General features: G+C 43.2%; 1 protein-coding gene across 1 annotated transcript; it reads left to right on the forward strand.

Annotated features, from left to right (window-relative positions):
* The first annotated feature begins 6,610 nt into the window (after positions 1 to 6,610).
* LOC125521540 (laccase-4-like) lies at positions 6,611 to 9,010 on the forward strand. Its single transcript, XM_048686601.2, has 4 exons — positions 6,611 to 6,750; positions 6,874 to 7,399; positions 7,503 to 8,477; positions 8,591 to 9,010. The coding sequence occupies exons 1-4, from the start codon at positions 6,640 to 6,642 to the stop codon at positions 8,719 to 8,721; spliced, it is 1,743 nt and encodes a 580-aa protein (XP_048542558.2). The 5' UTR covers positions 6,611 to 6,639; the 3' UTR covers positions 8,722 to 9,010.
* Positions 9,011 to 19,053: the final 10,043 nt, after the last annotated feature.

The raw sequence follows: 19,053 nt of genomic DNA on the forward strand, positions 1-19,053 counted from the left end.
ACTCTTACCCTTCCACCATTTCTAGCCTCCTAGTGCCACTCAACTTTTGCCGGTACCTTAAACCCACCGTATACCTTCCTTAAAATAGCCACCATACCTACCTATTATGGCATTTCCATATCCATTCCGAGATATATTGCCATGAAACTTTCCACCGTTCCGTTTTATTATGACATGCATCATCATTGTCATATTGCTTTGCATGATCACGTAGTTGACATCGTATTTATGGCAAAGCCACCTTTCATAGTTCTTTCATACATGTCACTCTTGATTCATTGTACATCCCGGTACACCGCCGAAGGCATTCATGGAGTCAAATCTTGTTCTAGTACCGAGTTGTAATTCTTGAGTTGTAAGTAAATAAAAGTGTCATGATCTTCATTATTAGAACATTGTCCCATGTGAGGAAAAAGGATGGTGGAGACTATGATTCCCCCACTAGTCGGGATGAGACTCTGGATGAAAAAACAGAGGCCAAAAAATGAGAGAAGACCCAAATAAAAAAATGAGAGAAAAGAGAGAAGGGACAATGTTACTATCCTTTTTACCACACTTGTGCTTCAAAGTAGCATTGTGATCTTCATGATAGAGAGTCTCCTATGTTGTCACTTCCATATACTAGTGGGAATTTTTCATTATAGAACTTGGCTTGTATATTCCAATGATGGGATTCCTCAAATTGCCCTAGGTCTTCGTGAGCAAGCAAGTTGGATGCACACCCACTTAGTTTCTTTTCAAGCTTTCATAAACTTATAGCTCTAGTGCATCCATTGCATGCCAATCCCTACTCGCTCACATTGATATCTATTGATGGGCATCTCCATAGCCCATTGATATGCCTAGTTGATGTGAGACTATCTCCTTGTTTTTGTCTTCTCCACAACCACCTTCTATTCCACCCATAGTGCTATGTCCATGGCTCACGCTCATGTATTGCGTGAAAGTTGAAAAGTTTGAGAACGTCAAAAGTATGAAACAATTGCTTGGCTTGTCATCGTGGATGTGCATGATTTTAATATTTTGTGTGATGAAGATGGAGCATAGCCACACTATATGATTTTGTAGGGATAAGCTTTCTTTGGCCATGTCATTTTGAGAAGACATAATTGCCTTGTTAGTATGCCTGAAGTATTATTATTTTTATGTCAATATTAAACTTTTGTTTTGAATCTTATGGATCTGAACATTCATGCCACAATAAAGAAAATTACACGAATAAATATGTTAGGTAGCATTCCACATCAAAATTTCTATTTTTATCATTTACCTACTCAAGGACGAGCAGGAATTAAGCTTGGGGATGCTTGATATGTCTCCAACGTATCTATAATTTTTTATTGTTCCATGCTATTATATTATCTGTTTTGGATGTTTTATATGCATTAATATGCTATTTTATATTATTTTTGGGACTATCATATTAACCTAGAGCCCAGTGCCAGTTCCTGTTTTCCCCTTATTTTTGAGTTTCGCAGAAAAGGAATACCAAATGGACTCCAAATGGAATGAAATCTTCACGATGATTTTTTCTTGGACCAGAAGCAAACCAGGAGACTTAGAGATGAAGTTGGAGGAGCCACGAGGCAACCACAAGGACGGGGGGCGCGCCTAGGGGGGTAGGGCGCGCTCCCACCCTTGTGCCCCCCCCCCCCCCGTGCACCTCCTCACCTAATTCTTTCGCCTATATATTCCCATATATCCCCGAACCACCAGAGGCATTCACGAAAACACTTTTCCACCGCCGCAACCTTATGTACCCATGAGATCCCATCTAGGGACCTTTTTTGGCACCCTGCCGGAGGGGGATTTGATCACGGAGGGCTTCTACATCAACTCTATTGCCCATCCGATGAAGCGTGAGTAGTTTACCACAGACCTACGGGTCCATAGCTAGTAGCTAGATGGCTTCTTCTCTCCCTTTGATTCTCAATACCATGTTCTCCTCGATGTTCTTGGAGATCTATTCGATGTAATACTTTTTTTTGTGGTGTGTTTGCCGAGATCCGATGAATTGTGGATTTATGATCAACTTATCTATGAATATTATTGAATATCCTATGAATTCTTTTATGCATGATTTGATATCTTTGTAATTCTCTCTGAACTATCGGTTTGGTTTGGCCAACTAGATTGGTTTTTCTTGCAATGGGAGAAGTTCTTAGCTTTGGGTTCAATCTTGCGGTGTCCTTTCCCAGTGAGAGTAGTGAAGGAAATATGCTCTAGAGGCAATAATAAAGTTGTTGTTTTATATTTACCTATATCATGATAAATGTTTATTATTCATGCTAGAGTTGTATTAACCAGAAACTTGATACATGTGTGGATACATAGACAAAACACCGTGTCCCTAGTAAGCCTCTACTAGACTAGCTCGTTAATCAAAGATGGTTAAGTTTCCTAACCATAGACATTTGTTGTCATTTGATGAACGGGTTCACATCATTAGGAGAATGATGTGATGGACAAGACCCATCCATTAGCATAGCATATTGATTGTTCAGTTTTATTGGTATTGCTTTCTTCATGTCAAATACATATTCCTTCGACTATGAGATTATGCAACTCCCGGACACCGGAGGTATGCCTTGTGTGCTATCAAATGTCACAACGTAACTGGGTTATTATAAAGATGCTCTACAGGTATCTCCGAAGGTCTTTGTTGGGTTGGCATAGATCGAGATTAGGATTTGTCACTCCGAGTATCGGAGAGGTATCTCTGGGCCCTCTCGGCAATACACATCATAAGAAGCCTTGCAAGCAAAGTGACTAATGAGTTAGTGTGGGATGATATATTACGGAACGAGTAAAGAGACTTGCCAGTAATGAGATTGAACTAGTTATGAAGATACCAATGATCGAATCTCGGGCAAGTAACATACCGATGACAAAGGGAATAACATATGTTGTCATAACGGTTCGACCGATAAAGATCTTCATAGAATATGTAGGAGCCAATATGAGCATCCAAGTTTCGCTATTGGTTATTGACCAGAGAGGTGTCTCGGTGATGTCTACATAGTTCTCGAACCCGTAGGGTCCGCACGCTTAACGTTCGATGACGATTTTGTATTATATGAGTTATGTGATTTGATGACTGAATGTTGTTTGGAGTCTTGGATGAGATCACGAACATAACCAGGAGTCTCGAAATGGTCGAGAAGTAAAGATTGATATATAGGACGATGGTATCGGACACCGGAAGTGTTCTGGAGGGTATCAGGTCACCGAAAGGTGTTTCGGGTACCCCCGACAATCCTATGGGCCATATGAGCCTTGTGAAGTAACACACCAGCCCACAAGGGGCTGGTGCGCCCTAGAAGGCTATAGGAGGAGAGGAAGGAAAGGGGGGAAGGGCAAGGAAAGTGTGGATTAGGATTCCCACTTCCTTCCCTCGGCCCCCTCTTTCCTTCCCCTTCATGCATACATGGAAAGGGGGGAGGCCGAATTGGGAGGATCCCAAGTAGGATTCCTCCTACTTGGGGTGCCGCCTTGGCTGCCTCTCCTGCCCTCCAACCTATAAATATGTGGGAGGGGCACCGCTAGAACACACAACAACATCCGTTAGCCGTGTGCGGTGCCCCCCCCTCCATAGATTACACCCTCGGTCATATTGTCGCGGTGCTTAGGCGAAGCCCTGCGCGGATCACTTCACCATCACCATCACCACGCCGTCGTGCTGACGGAACTCATCTACTTCCTCGACACTTTGCTGGATCAAGAGTTCGAGGGACGTCATCGAGCTGAATGTGTGCAGAACTCAGAGGTGACGTATGTTCGGTACTTGATTGATCGGAATGAGAAGAAGTTCGACTACATCAACCGCGCTGTCAAACGCTTTCGCTTTTGGTCTAGGAGGGTACGTAGACACACTCTCCCCCTCTCGTTGCTATGCATCTCCTAGATAGATCTTGTGTGAGCGTAGGATTTTTTTTTTGAAATTACATGCTACGTTTCCCAACAAGTAGGGGCAACAAGGCACGTATTGTATTGTTGTCATCGAGGATAAAAATATGGGGTTTTCGTCATATTGCTTGGGTTAATTCCTCTACATCATGTCATCTTACTTAATGCGTTACTCTGTTCTTCATGAACTTAATACTCTAGATGCAAACAGGAGTCGGTCGATGTGTGGAGTAATAGTAGTAGATGCAGCATCGTTTCGGTCTACTTGACACGGATGTGATGCCTATATTCATGATCATTGCCTTAGATATCGTCATAACTTTGCGCTTTTCTATCAATTGTCCGACAGTAATTTGTTCACTCACCGTATTATTTGCTATCACGAGAGAAGCCTCTAGTGAAACGTATGGCCTCCGGGTCTATTTTCCATCATATAATCTTCTATTTTCCATGATATAAGTTTCCGATCTACAATATTAGTTTCCGATTTACTACGTTTGCAATCTTTTACTTTCCGATCTATAAACCAAAAATACCAAAAATATTTACTTTACTGTTTATCCATCTCTATTAGATCTCACCTTTGCAAATAACTGTGAAGGGATTGACAACCCCTTTATCGTGTTGGTTGCAAGTTGTTTGATTGTTTGTGCAGGTATTCGGTGATTTGCGTGTGGTCTCCTACTGGATTGATACATTGGTTCTCAAACTGAGAGAAATACTTATCTCTACTTTGCTGCATCACCATTTCCTCTTCAAGGGCAAAACCAACGGAAGCTCAAGAAGTAGCAGTTGCAACCGCCGCCATTTTTTCGGCCATGTCGCTGTCCAGCACAGCCACATACCCGCTGCCCCCTACCCTTGTCGCAGCTCCCGTTTCCTCGACGCCCCGAGCTGTCCAACCCTGGACGCCTGATTTTAGCGCATCCGACGGTCGAATTTGAAGCGGAACCTGCTGGATTTGAGCTCAACCAGCTGCCGAAGGCCGCGCCGTGCCATGGACTGGCTGGGTACCAGACCACACAGCCCCGGCAACGGCCCCAGACCACATGCAGGTATCGACTCCGTCTCTAGCCACTCGGATCTACCCCATCGCCGTTTCGCCGCCAAATACACCAACGATCTTTGTCCGGGCTCGATACTGGCCCAAAGGCTCGTCGGCACACCGTGGCCGTTCATAAAGTGCGATGACTGTCCACAGAAGGTCGTGTCGCGTGTCTACAATGCCAGAACACCCTAGATGTGTGTTCGTCAAGTGCAGAAACGATGGGGTATGTGCTAGTTTAGCTTCGGTTGTGCTCTCGGATTCGGCTCATTTTGCTTATAGTCAAATTTTTATTGTGTAGGATAGATGCAGATTTTGGTATTAGGAAGAAGAATACATCGAGCTATTGGTAGAACAAAATTTGATAGATCTCCGTGCACTTTTTGCTAGAATAGAAGCTAGAGATGAGACTAAATGCGAAGAAGCAACGTCTACTTTAGAGTCAAAGAAGAAAGAAGCATGCAAGATCGAGACTCCGCAGATCAATAATAAAGGCATCGAGAAGGCACTAATTCAATTTATGGGAGCAATTATGAAAGTTGGATATCTTATAAAATGTCTTTTTACGATTCTTGTTTTGTTTGATCTTGCTATTCTAGTCAAGATTTGATGAATGTACTTCAATGTATCAACAAAATCGATGGTGAAAGTAATAAATAAATACATCGAAAAAATGTATGTGGACGAGATGCGGCCGAAATGCAACCGCGCGTTAAGCGCACGGCCGGCGCTTCCACAAGAAGGTATCGGCTGATCTATGTTGTGTTTATGGGGTGTAAGTATAAGTGAATTGTTAACCGGGTTGGGTCAAGCATCCTTCTGTTCGTTGGGAATTATACTACAAGGGAACTAGGGAAGAACTCGTGGGCGCACGTCAAAGACACCAACAACTAGGTAGGCATGCTGCACCTACTGAATGGAGTTCCATGTCAAATTTTTCATGTCGTTATGTATGGCCGCATTCATCATTCAAATGCAGAGGCAGGAGGTAAACTTAAAAAAAATGCAAACATTGGTGTACCATACTGTATTCACACTGGACCGTAGGAGGAAGAATACGAGTAGTACATCACGAACTGACGTTTACCGCTTAGCGACCAGTGAACTTATTTTTATCTATAAAAGGCTAGTAGCATAGATAGCTATATATGTATAGGTTGGTGTGGTGACAGTGACAAACTAACAGAAGTAACTACTGTCTATGTCTATCTTGCTGTTCTGTATCTTCATGGGCTAACTAATTAAACTTGCTGGAGTATCATACAAGTGATCGTCGCGATTAATTAAGCGTGCTCAGGTATATTTTGCAACGGACACGGTACGTGACCCAGGCATGCAAACTAAACTAGAGGTACTCGATCAAGTGCACTGGCTGTACAACTCATAAAAAAAAAGTGCACTGGCTGTAGCCACACTCCAAAGCTAGAGCATGCTCCAGCTCAAGCTTGAAGCCTTGAAGGTAGCCTTGATAGTTCATCCACCAAATAACGAAAATTGCCGCCTAAGCCATGGGGCACCTGTCTGTCGTGCGACAATTCATGCATGTACCTCAAGCAAATGGCCCGGCCGGTGGTACGTAGTTGGCATACGTTTGGGACCTCCAGTTCATGTATATATACTCAGCCGAAGTGCTTCTCTCATCATTCATTCCACCCTCAAGATATAGAAGCTCAAAAGACCACAAAGCTATGGCCATGGCTATCTCCTCCGGCCTTCCGGCTCCGTGCTCCCTCCTCATGGCGACCCTGCTGCTGCTCATCGTCCAAGCCCAGAGCGTCACCAGACACTACAATTTCAATGTATGTCCACAATTCTTCCATCTTCTGCATGCATTTCCGGCCATCATCTTGATCTGATCACATTAATTCATGCATGGTGCTCGAGCTCGTCTTGATCGAAACCTTACCTCTGCATGCATGCAGGTGCAAATGGCGAATGTGACGAGGCTGTGCGGGACCAAGAGCATCGTGACGGTGAACGGGGAGTACCCCGGCCCGACGCTGCTGGCGAGGGAAGGCGACCGCGTCGTCGTCCGCGTCACCAACCGCGTCGCGCACAACGTCACGCTGCACTGGCACGGCGTCCGGCAGCTGCGGAGCGGCTGGGCCGACGGGCCGGCGTACGTCACGCAGTGCCCCATCCAGACGGGTCGGAGCTACGTCTACGACTTCACCGTCACCGGGCAGCGTGGCACGCTGTGGTGGCACGCGCACATCTCCTGGCTGCGCGCCACCGTCTACGGCGCCATCATCATCCTCCCCAAGCACGGCGTGCCTTACCCGTTCGTCGCGCCGCACAAGGAGGTCCCGGTCGTCTTCGGCGAGTGGTGGAAGGCTGACACGGAAGCGGTGGTCAGGCAGGCGCTTCGGACGGGCGGAGCACCGAATATCTCCGACGCTTTCACGATCAACGGACTACCTGGGCCGCTCTACAACTGTTCCGCCAAAGGTACCACCACGTTTTTTCTGTTCTTCTTTGTAGCCAATGTGAGTCACTGGTCTGCAAGACGTGCCAACTACTAATAGAGATGTTGTATGGTGACACATCGCAGACACTTTCAAACTGAAGGTGGAACCCGGGAAAACGTACATGCTGCGCCTCATCAACGCGGCGCTCAACGATGAACTCTTCTTCTCCGTCGCCAATCACAGGCTCATCGTCGTCGAGGTCGACGCCGTCTACGTCAAGCCTTTCACCGTCAAGACCCTGATCATCTCTCCGGGCCAGACCACCAACGTACTCCTCACCGCCAAGCCGTTCCACCCCAAGGCCAACTTCTACATGTCCGCCGCGCCCTACTCCACCATCAGGCCAGGCACCTTTGACAACTCCACCGTCGCCGGCATCCTCGAGTACCAAAAGCCCGGCTCACCCTCCGTGCCAAGCTTTGATAAGGACTTGCCGCTGTTCAAGCCGGCCCTCCCGCGGTTCAACGACACCGGCTTCGTCACCAACTTCACCTCCAAGCTCCGCAGCCTCGCCACGCCTCAGTACCCGGCGGCCGTGCCACGGTCGGTGGACAAGCGGTTCTTCTTCACGGTCGGGCTGGGCACGCTCCCGTGCCCCGCGAACACAACGTGCCAGGGGCCCACCAACAAGACACAGTTCGCGGCGGCCATGAACAACGTCTCCCTGGTGCTCCCTTCCACGGCGCTCCTCCAGTCGCACTTCACCGGCGTGTCCCGGGGAGTCTACGGGTCCAACTTCCCGGTCACGCCCCTCCTGAAATTCAACTACACGGGGGCGCAGCCGAACAACACGAACGTGGCCAAGGGGACGAAACTCCTCGTGCTGCCATTCAACGCGTCGGTGGAGCTGGTGATGCAGGACACGAGCATCCTCGGCTTCGAGAGCCACCCCCTGCACCTGCACGGCTTCAACTTCTTTGTGGTCGGGCAAGGGTTTGGCAACTACGACGCCGTGAACGACCCTGCCAAGTTCAACCTCGTCGACCCGGTAGAGCGGAACACCGTTGGGGTGCCGGCCGGCGGGTGGGTGGCCATTCGCTTCCTCGCCGATAACCCAGGTAACTACAGTTTAGTTCAATCTTTTCGCAAGAAAAAAAAGAGAGCTTATAATATAAGTACTGAAAGAATATTTCTGTCCATGCTCATACGTATCATATTCATGCACGTGCAGGTGTATGGTTCATGCATTGCCATCTGGAGGTGCACACGACGTGGGGACTGAGAATGGCATGGCTGGTCCTAGACGGGAGCCTTCCGAACCAGAAGTTGCTCCCCCCGCCGGCCGATCTCCCAAAATGCTAGGGGCGCAGGCTCAGAGCCGTTGGTTTTCCTCTTTTGATTTGTTCGCCAATTTGCGATTGATGTCTCTCGTCGAGGGTTGTAGCTTTTTTTCTAGTCAGTCTCTTGACATTACAATTTTCTATTTGCAATTTAAGTTTGTTTTCTTCACTTGATTAGCAGTTTGTGATGACAATGTATAGATGGGTATTAAATAAACAGGGGTGTGATTTACACAACAAGTAGCTGATACTTTTCTTGGATGTCATATCATTTAGCCCAAGTTGTTCAAATATAATTTTTTGCTTCTGTATGTTTTTTTGTCGAACTATGTACATGTATACTATTTTTTGAACAACCTCATCACGAAGGCAGAGGGTTTCTGTAGTTCATTAAGAAGAAAAGAGATGGAACAATTTATAGAAAATTCAGACCCAAAACCTGACATGGTCAATTAGAGAAAACCAAGTAAAAAACCAAAAACTGAAAAACAAAAAGAAGAAGAAAAAGACGCTAGAGCTTGGGGATAGGGATAAGACACACGGAGCCTGACATAAAAGAGCCCAGGGCCCAGAACCACCACTCGCCCAATGGATCTCATTTATATCAAGCATCATCTCGTCTTTGCACGAAAGCATCATGGACTAACTTAATCATGTTAGAAACATCATGGAAGTTCCAGCATTGACTTCCCGTCAATGCCTATCAAAATGCTCAACGCTGCGATCACTTGCGGAGAAAACATTCTTTTTTGTACATGTCCACATAGGCTTTCATCTTCTGCTGAGCGTCCTCCACTTTACTTGCCTATGGTAACTCACCAAAAACCTCCAACAATCTATACTCTGCGTGCTTGGTCATTGGGATGTTGCATGCAATGTTCTTCTCCATATGCTCGTTGCGTCACCCAGAAAGAGAGGCACCATCCTTCTCCGCATGCAAAGGCGCCAGGGTCCCAATCAAAGGGCATGGACCAAGCGACTAATCTTGCTAAGAAATTTCTCCAGAGATAATTGTGGAACATCAACTAGTGCCTCCTATATCAAGGATTTCGAACTGAGCAAATTGGATTGGACTAGATCGATCACACGTATATACAATGTTGCAAAGTGAAGCTCAGATGGTTAGGTTTCTTGTGATGGAACCGACCCACCAGGGTGCAAGTCTTTTACTTGGCATCTGTGGTCGTATTTTTAAAATTTTGATTTAGACCTTCTAGCGATGTGTGTTCAGTGGGAGAAGACGTTCCCATCGACTATGAAGACGTCTGTGACGACTTTGTCAATCACAAGATGATGGGCTGGCTTAGTCTTTCGGAGATGTTCATAAGGCTAAGTGTTTGTGCATTTGTACGAGTGTTGTTGTACTGTGTTTTAAAGAAAATACGGTGTTGCGAGAACAGGAGAGCACGTGTCAACCAACCAAAAAAGGCTCCGAGACAATAAAAAAAAAGGGAAATGCTATTATTCAGCCGACCGGAAACAGACTCTGCGTCCGCCGCCTCCTCTTCGCTACACGTGGCAATATGGGCACATCAAGGTAATCACTTCCCCTTTCTCAACCTTATCTCCTCGCCCACCAGTACGCCATTTTTTCCTTCTTCCTCGATCTCCATCCCTTCTCTCTCTCTCTCTCTCATCCTGTGGCACTCTCCTCCCTCATCCATGGCCGAGCTATCCTTCCCGCTGCAGAAAAGATTCTGCAACAAGGCTCTTGTTGCAGAAGGCTCTCTTCAACAAAGCTTTTGTTACAGAGATCGAATGGAAAAAATGGTTTGGAGAAATTCTGCAACAAGGTTGTTGCAGAAGGTTGAGTGCATCAAGGCTCATGTTGCTAATATCGAAGGAAAAAACCATTGATTTTTTTACAACAAAGTACTTGTTGCAGAAACCCAAGCGCAACAAAGCTCCTGTTGTAGAAATATAAAAACAAACCGGGGAAAATTGCAACAAGACTGTTGTTGCAGAAAGTTGAGCGTAAGATCAAACTTGTTGCATAGATCAGCTGGCTACTCTGGCACTCCATCCAACGGCTGCTGAGGCGGCGGATCTTCTCAGATTATCCACCAGCTGACACATAGCGTTGCCCCCCTTGCTGCTACGCGTCAGCGGGCGGATAACTAGAAAACATTTGCCGCGTGGATGGCCGTTGGATTGATGCGGGGAGCTGTCCGATCTACTCATCCATGTGCGTCACTGCTACCTCTTGAGCATGTGTTGGTTTTCCCTTAAAGAGGAAAGGGTGATGCAGCAAAGCAACGTAAGTACTTCCCTTAGTTTTTGAGAACCAAGGTATCAATCTAGTTGGAGATTACACGCAAGTCACCTCGCACCTACACAAACAACTAAGAACCTTGCAACCAACGCGATAAAGGGGTTGTCAATCCCTTCACGACCACTTCCAAAAGTGAGATATGATAGAGATAATAAGATAAATATTTTTGGTATTTTTATGATATAGATTGAAAGTAAAGATTGCAAAGTAAAAGATAGCAGAAATAGTAAATTGATAGGAAAGCAATATGATGGAAGATAGACCCGGGGGCAATAGGTTTCACTGGAGGCTTCTGATACGTCTCCAACGTATCTATAATTTATGAAGTATTCATGCTATTATATTATCCATCTTGGATGTTTATGGGCTTTATTATGCACTTTTATATTATTTTTGGGACTAACCTATTAACCCAGAGCCCAGTGCTAGTTTCTATTTTTTTCCCTTGTTTCAGTGTTTCACAGAAAAGGAATATCAAACAGAATCCAAACGGAATGAAACCTTCGGGAGCGTGATTTTTGGAACGAACGTGATCCAGGAGACTTGGAGTTGAAGTCAAGGAAGCTTCGAGGTGGCCATGAGGCAGGGAAGCGCGCCTGCCCCTCTGGGTGTGCCCCCACCCTCGCGGGCCCCTCGTGGCTCCCCTGACCGACTTCTTTCACCTATATATGTCCATATACCCTAAAAACATCAGGGACCAGAATAGATCGGGAGTTCCGCCGCCAGAAGCCTCCGTAGCCACCGAAAGACAATCTAGACCCGTTTCGGCACCCTGCCGGAGGGCGAAATCCCTCTCCGGTGACCATCTTCATCATCTCGGCGCTCTCCATGACGAGGAGGGAGTAGTCCACCCTCGGGCTGAGGGTATGTACCAGGAGCTATGTGTTTGATCTCTCTCTCTCTCTCTCTCTCTCTCGTGTTCTTGAGGTGATACGATCTTGATGTATCGCGAGCTTTGCTATTATAGTTGGATCTTATGATGTTTCTACCCCTCTACTCTCTTGTAATGGATTGAGTTTTCCCTTTGAAGTTATCTTATCAGATTGAGTCTTTAAGGATTTGAGAACACTTGATGTATGTCTTGCATGTGCTTATCTGTGGTGACAATGGGATATCACGTGATCCACTTGATGTATGTTTTGATGATCAACTTGCGGGTTCTGTGACTTTGGGAATCTATGCATAGGGGTTGGCACACATTTTCGTCTTGACTCACCGGTAGAAACTTTGAGACACTATTTGAAGTTCTTTGTTTTGGTTGAATAGATGAATCTGAGATTGTGTGATGCATATCGTATAATCATGCCCACGGATACTTGAGGTGACATTGGAGTATCTAGGTGACATTAGGGTTTTGGTTGATTTGTGTCTTAAGATGTTATTCTAGTACGAACTCTAGGATAGATTGAACGAAAAGAATAGCTTCGTGTTATTTTACTATGGACTCTTGAATAGATCGATCAGAAAGGATAACTTTGAGGTTGTTTCGTACCCTACCATAATCTCTTCGTTTGTTCTCCGCTATTAGTGACTTTGGAGTGACTCTTTGTTGCATGTTGAGGGATAGTTATGTGATCCAATTATGTTATTATTGTTGAGAGAACTTGCACTAGTGAAAGTATGAACCCTAGGCCTTGTTTCAACGCATTGCAATACCATTTTTGCTCACTTTTATCACTTGCTACTTTGCTGTTTTTTATATTTTCAGATTACAAAAACCTATATCTACCATCCATAGTGCACTTGTATCACCATCTCTTCGCCGAACTAGTGCACCTATACAATTTACCATTGTATTGGGTGTGTTGGGGACACAAGAGACTCTTTGTTATTTGGTTGCAGGGTTGCTTAAGAGAGACCATCTTCATCCTACGCCTCCCACAGATTGATAAACTTTAGGTCATCCACTTGAGGGAAAATTGCTACTCTCCTACAAACCTCTGCACTTTGAGGCCGAAGAACGTCTACAAGAATAAGGTTTTGTATTAGACATCAAGCTCTTTTCTGGCGCCGTTGCCGGGGAGGTGAGTGCTTGAAGGTATATCTTTAGATCTTGCAATAGAATATTTTTGTTTCTTGTTTTATAACTAGTTTAGTCTATAAAAGAAAACTACAAAAAAATGGAATTGAGGGTACCTCATATGCTTCATCTTCTTAATGTCTTTCGTGAAAATGATGGGAAGGAAAATTGTGCACAAGTACTAGAAGAAGAATTACATAGAATGCTTGGCATAAAATATGTGAATGATGAGCATGATTGCAATGTTGTTAGTATGAATTCTTTGAATACCCATGATTCTAATGATATGCAAAGCCACAAGCTTGGGGAAGCTATGTTTGATGAAGATGATATTTTTGTCCCCCAAGCTTTGATGAGCAAATTTACTATGATGAAAGCATGCCTCCTATCTATAATGATTATTGTGATGACACGTATGCTTTAAATAATAATTATAACCATGAAACTTGTCATCTTTGTCTTAATTTTCAATCACATGATAGTTATTTTGTTGAGTTTGCTCCCACTATTATTCATGAGAAGAAATTTGCTTATGTGGAGAATAATAAAAATTCTATGCTTGTAGATCATGAAAAGAATGCTTTATGTGATGGTTATATTGTTGAATTCATTCATGATGCCACTGAAAATTATTATGAGGAAGGAATATATGCTTGTAGGAATTGCAATAATATCAAGTTTCCTCTCTATGTGCTTAAAATTTTAAAGTTATGCTTGTTTTACCCTCCTATGCTAGTTGATTATTGTTCCCATAAGTTGTTTTCTCACAAAATCCCTATGCATAGGAAGTGTGTTAGACTTAAATGTGCTAGTCATATTCTTCATGATGCTCTCTTTATGTTTCAATTCTTACCTTTTATGTGAGCATCATTGAAATCATCATGCCTAGCTAGGGGCGTTAAACGTTAGCGCTTGTTGGGAGGCAACCCAATTTTATTTTTGTTCCTTGATTTTTGTTCCTGTTTAGTAATAAATAATCCATCTAGACTATGTTTAGATGTGGTTTTATGTTTTTAATTAGTGTTTGTGCCAAGTAGAACCTTTGGGAAGACTTGGGGAAAGTCTTTGCGATCATGCTGTAAAAAACAGAAAGTTTAGCGCTCACGAGATTAGCTACAACTTTTTACTGGAGAGTGCTATTTAGTTGATTCTTTTTGAAGATTATTAATAGATAAATTCCTCACGTCCAGAAATTTATTTTAGAATTTTTTGGGTTCCATAAGTATACGTTTGATACAGATTACTACATACTGTTCTGTTTTTGACAGATTCTGTTTTCTATGTGTTGTTTGCTTATTTTGATGAATCTATGAGTAGTATCGGAGGGTATAAACATAGATAAGTCGGAATACAGTAGATATCACACCAAGATAAATAAATAATGAGTTCATTACAGTACCTTATGATGGTGATTTGCTTTCTTATACTAACAGAGCTTACGAGTTTTCTGTTAAGTTTTGTGTTGTGAAGTTTTCAAGTTTTGGGTAAAGATTCGATGGACTATGAAATAAGGAGCCGCAAGAGCCTAAGCTTGGGGATGCCCAAGTCACCCCAACGTAATATTCAAGGACAACCAAAAGCCTAAGCTTGGGGATGCCCCGGAAGGCATCCCCTCTTTCGTCTTCGTTCATCGGTAACTTTACTTGGAGCTATATTTTTATTCACCACATGATATGTGTTTTGCTTGGATCATCATTCTATTTTATTTTGTTTTTCTCTCTGTTTGAATAAAATACCAAGATCTGAAAATATTAAATGTTAGAGAGTCTTCACATAGTTACATAATTAGTCAACTACTCATTGATCTTCACTTATATCTTTTTGGAGTAGTTTGTCATTTAGTCGTATGCTTGACTTATATCCTATGAGTAAATGGTTGAATGAATTGAATATCATAAATCTGAAATTATATATGTTTCATATGCTTATCCCATGGGGAGTAATGACTTTACATATAAGAAGTAGAGGTGGTAAATTTATTGAAGGTTAGCAAACATTGTATTGGTCACTTGAACAATTCATGAAAGAATATTGAAGGAAGAGAGATTTCACATATAAATATACTATCTTGGACATCTTTTGTAATTGTGAGCACTCATTAAAATATGACATGCTAAAATGTTGATGTTGGACAAGGAAGACAACGTAATGGGTTATGTTTTCTTATATCCGAAATAAAGTATATTGTCATGGATCGCCCAACACGTTGAGCTTGCCTTTCCCCCTCATGCTAGCCAAATTCTTTGCACCAAGTAGACATACTACTTGTGCTAACAAACATCCCTTAAACCAGTATTGCCATGAGAGTCCACCATACCTACCTATGGATTGAGTAAGATCCTTCAAGTAAGTTGTCATCGGTGCACGCAATAAAAATTGCTCTCTAAATATGTATGACCCTTTAGTGTGGAGAACATAAGCTTTATACGATATTGTGATATGGAAGCAATACAAGTGACGAACTGCATAATAAAGGTCCCTATCACAAGTGGCAATATAAAGTGACCGTTCTTTCGCATTAAGATTTTGTGCATCCAACTATAAAAGTGCATTACAACCTCTGCTTTCCTCTGCGAAGGGCCTATCTTTTATTCTTGTCTTCTACCTTATGCAATAGTCTTGGTGATCTTCACCTTTACTTTTTACATTTTATCCTTTGGCAAGCACATTGCGTTGGAAAGATTCTGATATATATATATATACAATTGGATGTAAGGCATCATGAGCTATTATTGTTGACATTGCCCTTGAGGTAAAAGGTTGGGAGGCGAATCTATAAGCCCCTATCTTTCTCTGTGTCTGATTAAAACTTTGAACCCACAAATATCGCGTGAGTGTTAGCAAATGTGAAAGACTAAATGATAGTTGAGTATGTGGAGTTTGCTAAATCAAAGCTCTGAGATAGACTCTTCCTGAAAATAATATGAATTGTAATTGTTTGATGACTAATAACACGGTTTGTTAGTTTTCAAGAAATTTTATGATCTATACTTTAACATGTGAATAGCTTGTTACTTGATCATGAGAAGCTTTATGAGATGAGCTACCATTATGATATATATATATAAGGATGCTAGAAAAGGTGATTGAAATTATCATTGATCAAACTTGTGCACCTGCTAGCATTCACACTTCATAAATTATTTCTTTTATCATTTACCTATTCGAGGACAAGCATGAATTAAGCTTGGGGATGCTTATACGTCTCCAACGTATCTATAATTTATGAAGTATTCATGCTATTATATTATCCATCTTGGATGTTTATGGGATTTATTATGCACTTTTATATTATTTTTGGGACTAACCTATTAACCCAGAGCCCAGTGCCAGTTTCTGTTTTTCCCTTGTTTCAGTGTTTCGCAGAAAAGGAATATCAAACAGAGTCCAAACGGAATGAAACCTTCGGGAGCATGATTTTTGGAACGAACGTGACCCAGGAGACTTGGAGTTGAAGTCAAGGAAGCTTCGAGGTGGCCACGAGGTAGGGAGGCGCGCCTCCCACCCTCATGGGCCCCTCGTGGCTCCCCTGACCGACTTCTTTCACCTATATATGTCCATATACCCTAAAAACATCAGGGATCAGAATAGATCGGGTGTTCCGCCGCCAGAAGCCTTTGTAGCCACCGAAAACCAATCTAGACCCGTTCCGGCACCCTGCCGGAGGGGGAAATCCCTCTCCGGTGGCCATCTTCATCATCCTGGCACTCTCCATGACGAGGAGGGAGTAGTCCACCCTCGGGGCTGAGGGTATGTATCAGTAGCTATGTGTTTGATCTCTCTCTCGTGTTCTTGGGGGGATACGATCTTGATGTATCGCGAGCTTTGCTATTGTAGTTGGATCTTATGATGTTTCTCCCCCTCTACTCTCTTATAATGGATTGAGTTTTCCCTTTGAAGTTATCTTATCGGATTGAGTCTTTAAGGATTTGAGAACACTTGATGTATGTCTTGCATGTGCTTATCTGTGGTGACAATGAGATATCACGTGATCCACTTGATGTATGTTTTGGTGATCAACTTGCGGGTTCAGTGACCTTGGGAATCTATGCATAGGGTTTGGCACCCATTTTCGTCTTAACTCTCCGGTAGAAACTTTGGGGCACTCTTTGAAGTTCTTTGTGTTGGTTGAATAGATGAATCTGAGATTGTGTGATGCATATCGTATAATCATGCCCACGGATACTTGAGGTGACATTGGAGTATCTAGGTGACATTAGGGTTTTGGTTGATTTGTGTCTTAAGATGTTATTCTAGTACGAACTCTAGGATAGATTGAACGGAAAGAATAGCTTTGTGTTATTTTACTGCGGACTCTTGAATAGATCGATCAGAAAGGATAATTTTGAGGTGGTTTCGTACCCTACCATAATCTCTTCGTTTGTTCTCCGCTATTAGTGACTTTGGAGTGACTCTTTGTTGCAGGTTGAGGGATAGTTATGTGATCCAATTATGTTATTATTGTTGAGAGAACTTGCACTAGTGAAAGTATGAACCCTAGGCCTTGTTTCAACGCATTGCAATACCGTTTATGCTCACTTTTATCACTTGCTACTTTGCTGTTTTTATATTTTTCAGATTACAAAAACCTATATCTAACATCCATATTGCACTCGTATCACCATCTCTCCGCCGAACTAGTGCACCTATACAATTTACCATTGTATTGGGTGTGTTGGGGACAAAAGAGACTCTTTGTTATTTGGTTGCAGGGTTGCTTGAGAGAGACCATCTTCATCCTATGCCTCCCACGGATTAGTAAACCTTAGGTCATTCACTTGAGGGAAATTTGCTACTGTCCTACAAACCTCTGCACTTGGAGGCCCAAGAACGTCTACAAGAAGAAGGTTGTGTAGTAGACATCAGCTTCTCTCGAGATAGAATAAGTATTACGGTGGGTAAACAAATTATTGTCGAATAATTGATAGAAAAGTGCATAATTATGAGAATATCTAGGCATGATCATGTATATAGACATCACGTTCGCGACAAGTAGACCGAAACGATTCTTCATCTACTACTATTACTCCACACATCGACCAACTCCTGCCTGCATCTAGAGTATTAAGTTCATGAGAACAGACTAACACATTAAGCAAGATGGCATGATGTAGAGGGATAAACTCAAGCAATATGATATAAACCCCATCTTTTTATCCTCGATGGCAACAATACAATCCGTGCCTCGCTTCCCCTGCTATCACTGGGAAAGGACACCGCAAGATTGAACCCAAAGCTAATCACTTCTCCCATTGCAAGAAAGGTCAATCTAGTAGGCCAAACCAAACTGATAATTCGAAGAGACTTGCAAAGATAACAAATCATACATAAAAGATTTTAGAGAAGAATCAAATACTATTCATAGATAATCTTGATCATAAACCCACAATTCACAGGATCTCGACAAACACACCGCAAAAAGAATTACATCGAATAGATCTCCAAGAAGATCGAGGAAAACTTTGTATTGAGATCCAGAGAGAGAGAAGAAGCCAACTAGCTAATAACTATGGAACCGAAGGTCTGTGGTAAACTACTCACACATCATCGGAGAGGCTATGGTGTTGATGTAGAAGCCCTTCGTGATCGATTCCCTCTCCGGCGGAGCTCCGGAAAAGGCCCCAAGATGGGATCTCTTGGGTACAGAAGGTTGCGGCAGTGGAAATAGGGTTTCATGGTGCTCCTGGATGTTTTCAGGGTATATGGGTATATATAGGAGGAAGAAGTAGGTCGGTGGAGCTGCGAGGGGCCCTCGAGGGTGGGGGGCAGGCGCGCCCTCCTGTCTCGTGGCCTCCTTGCTTCTTTCTTGACGTCTGATACGTCCATTTTGCATCATGCTTTTATATCGATATTTATTGCATTGTGAACTGTTATTTCACTTTATGTCACAATACTTATGGCTATTCTCTCTTATTTTACAAGTTTTACATCAGGAGGGAGAATGCCGGCAGCTGGACTTCTGGGCTGGAAAAGGAGCAAATACTAGAGACCTATTCTCCGCAACTCCAAAAGTCCTGAAACTCCATGGAACATCTTAAAATAAATAAAGAAAAATCCTCGCT

This window comes from Triticum urartu, chromosome 7A (genome assembly GCF_056163025.1).
Source record: "Triticum urartu cultivar PI428250 chromosome 7A, HENAU_Tu73, whole genome shotgun sequence".
NCBI lineage: Eukaryota > Viridiplantae > Streptophyta > Magnoliopsida > Poales > Poaceae > Triticum > Triticum urartu.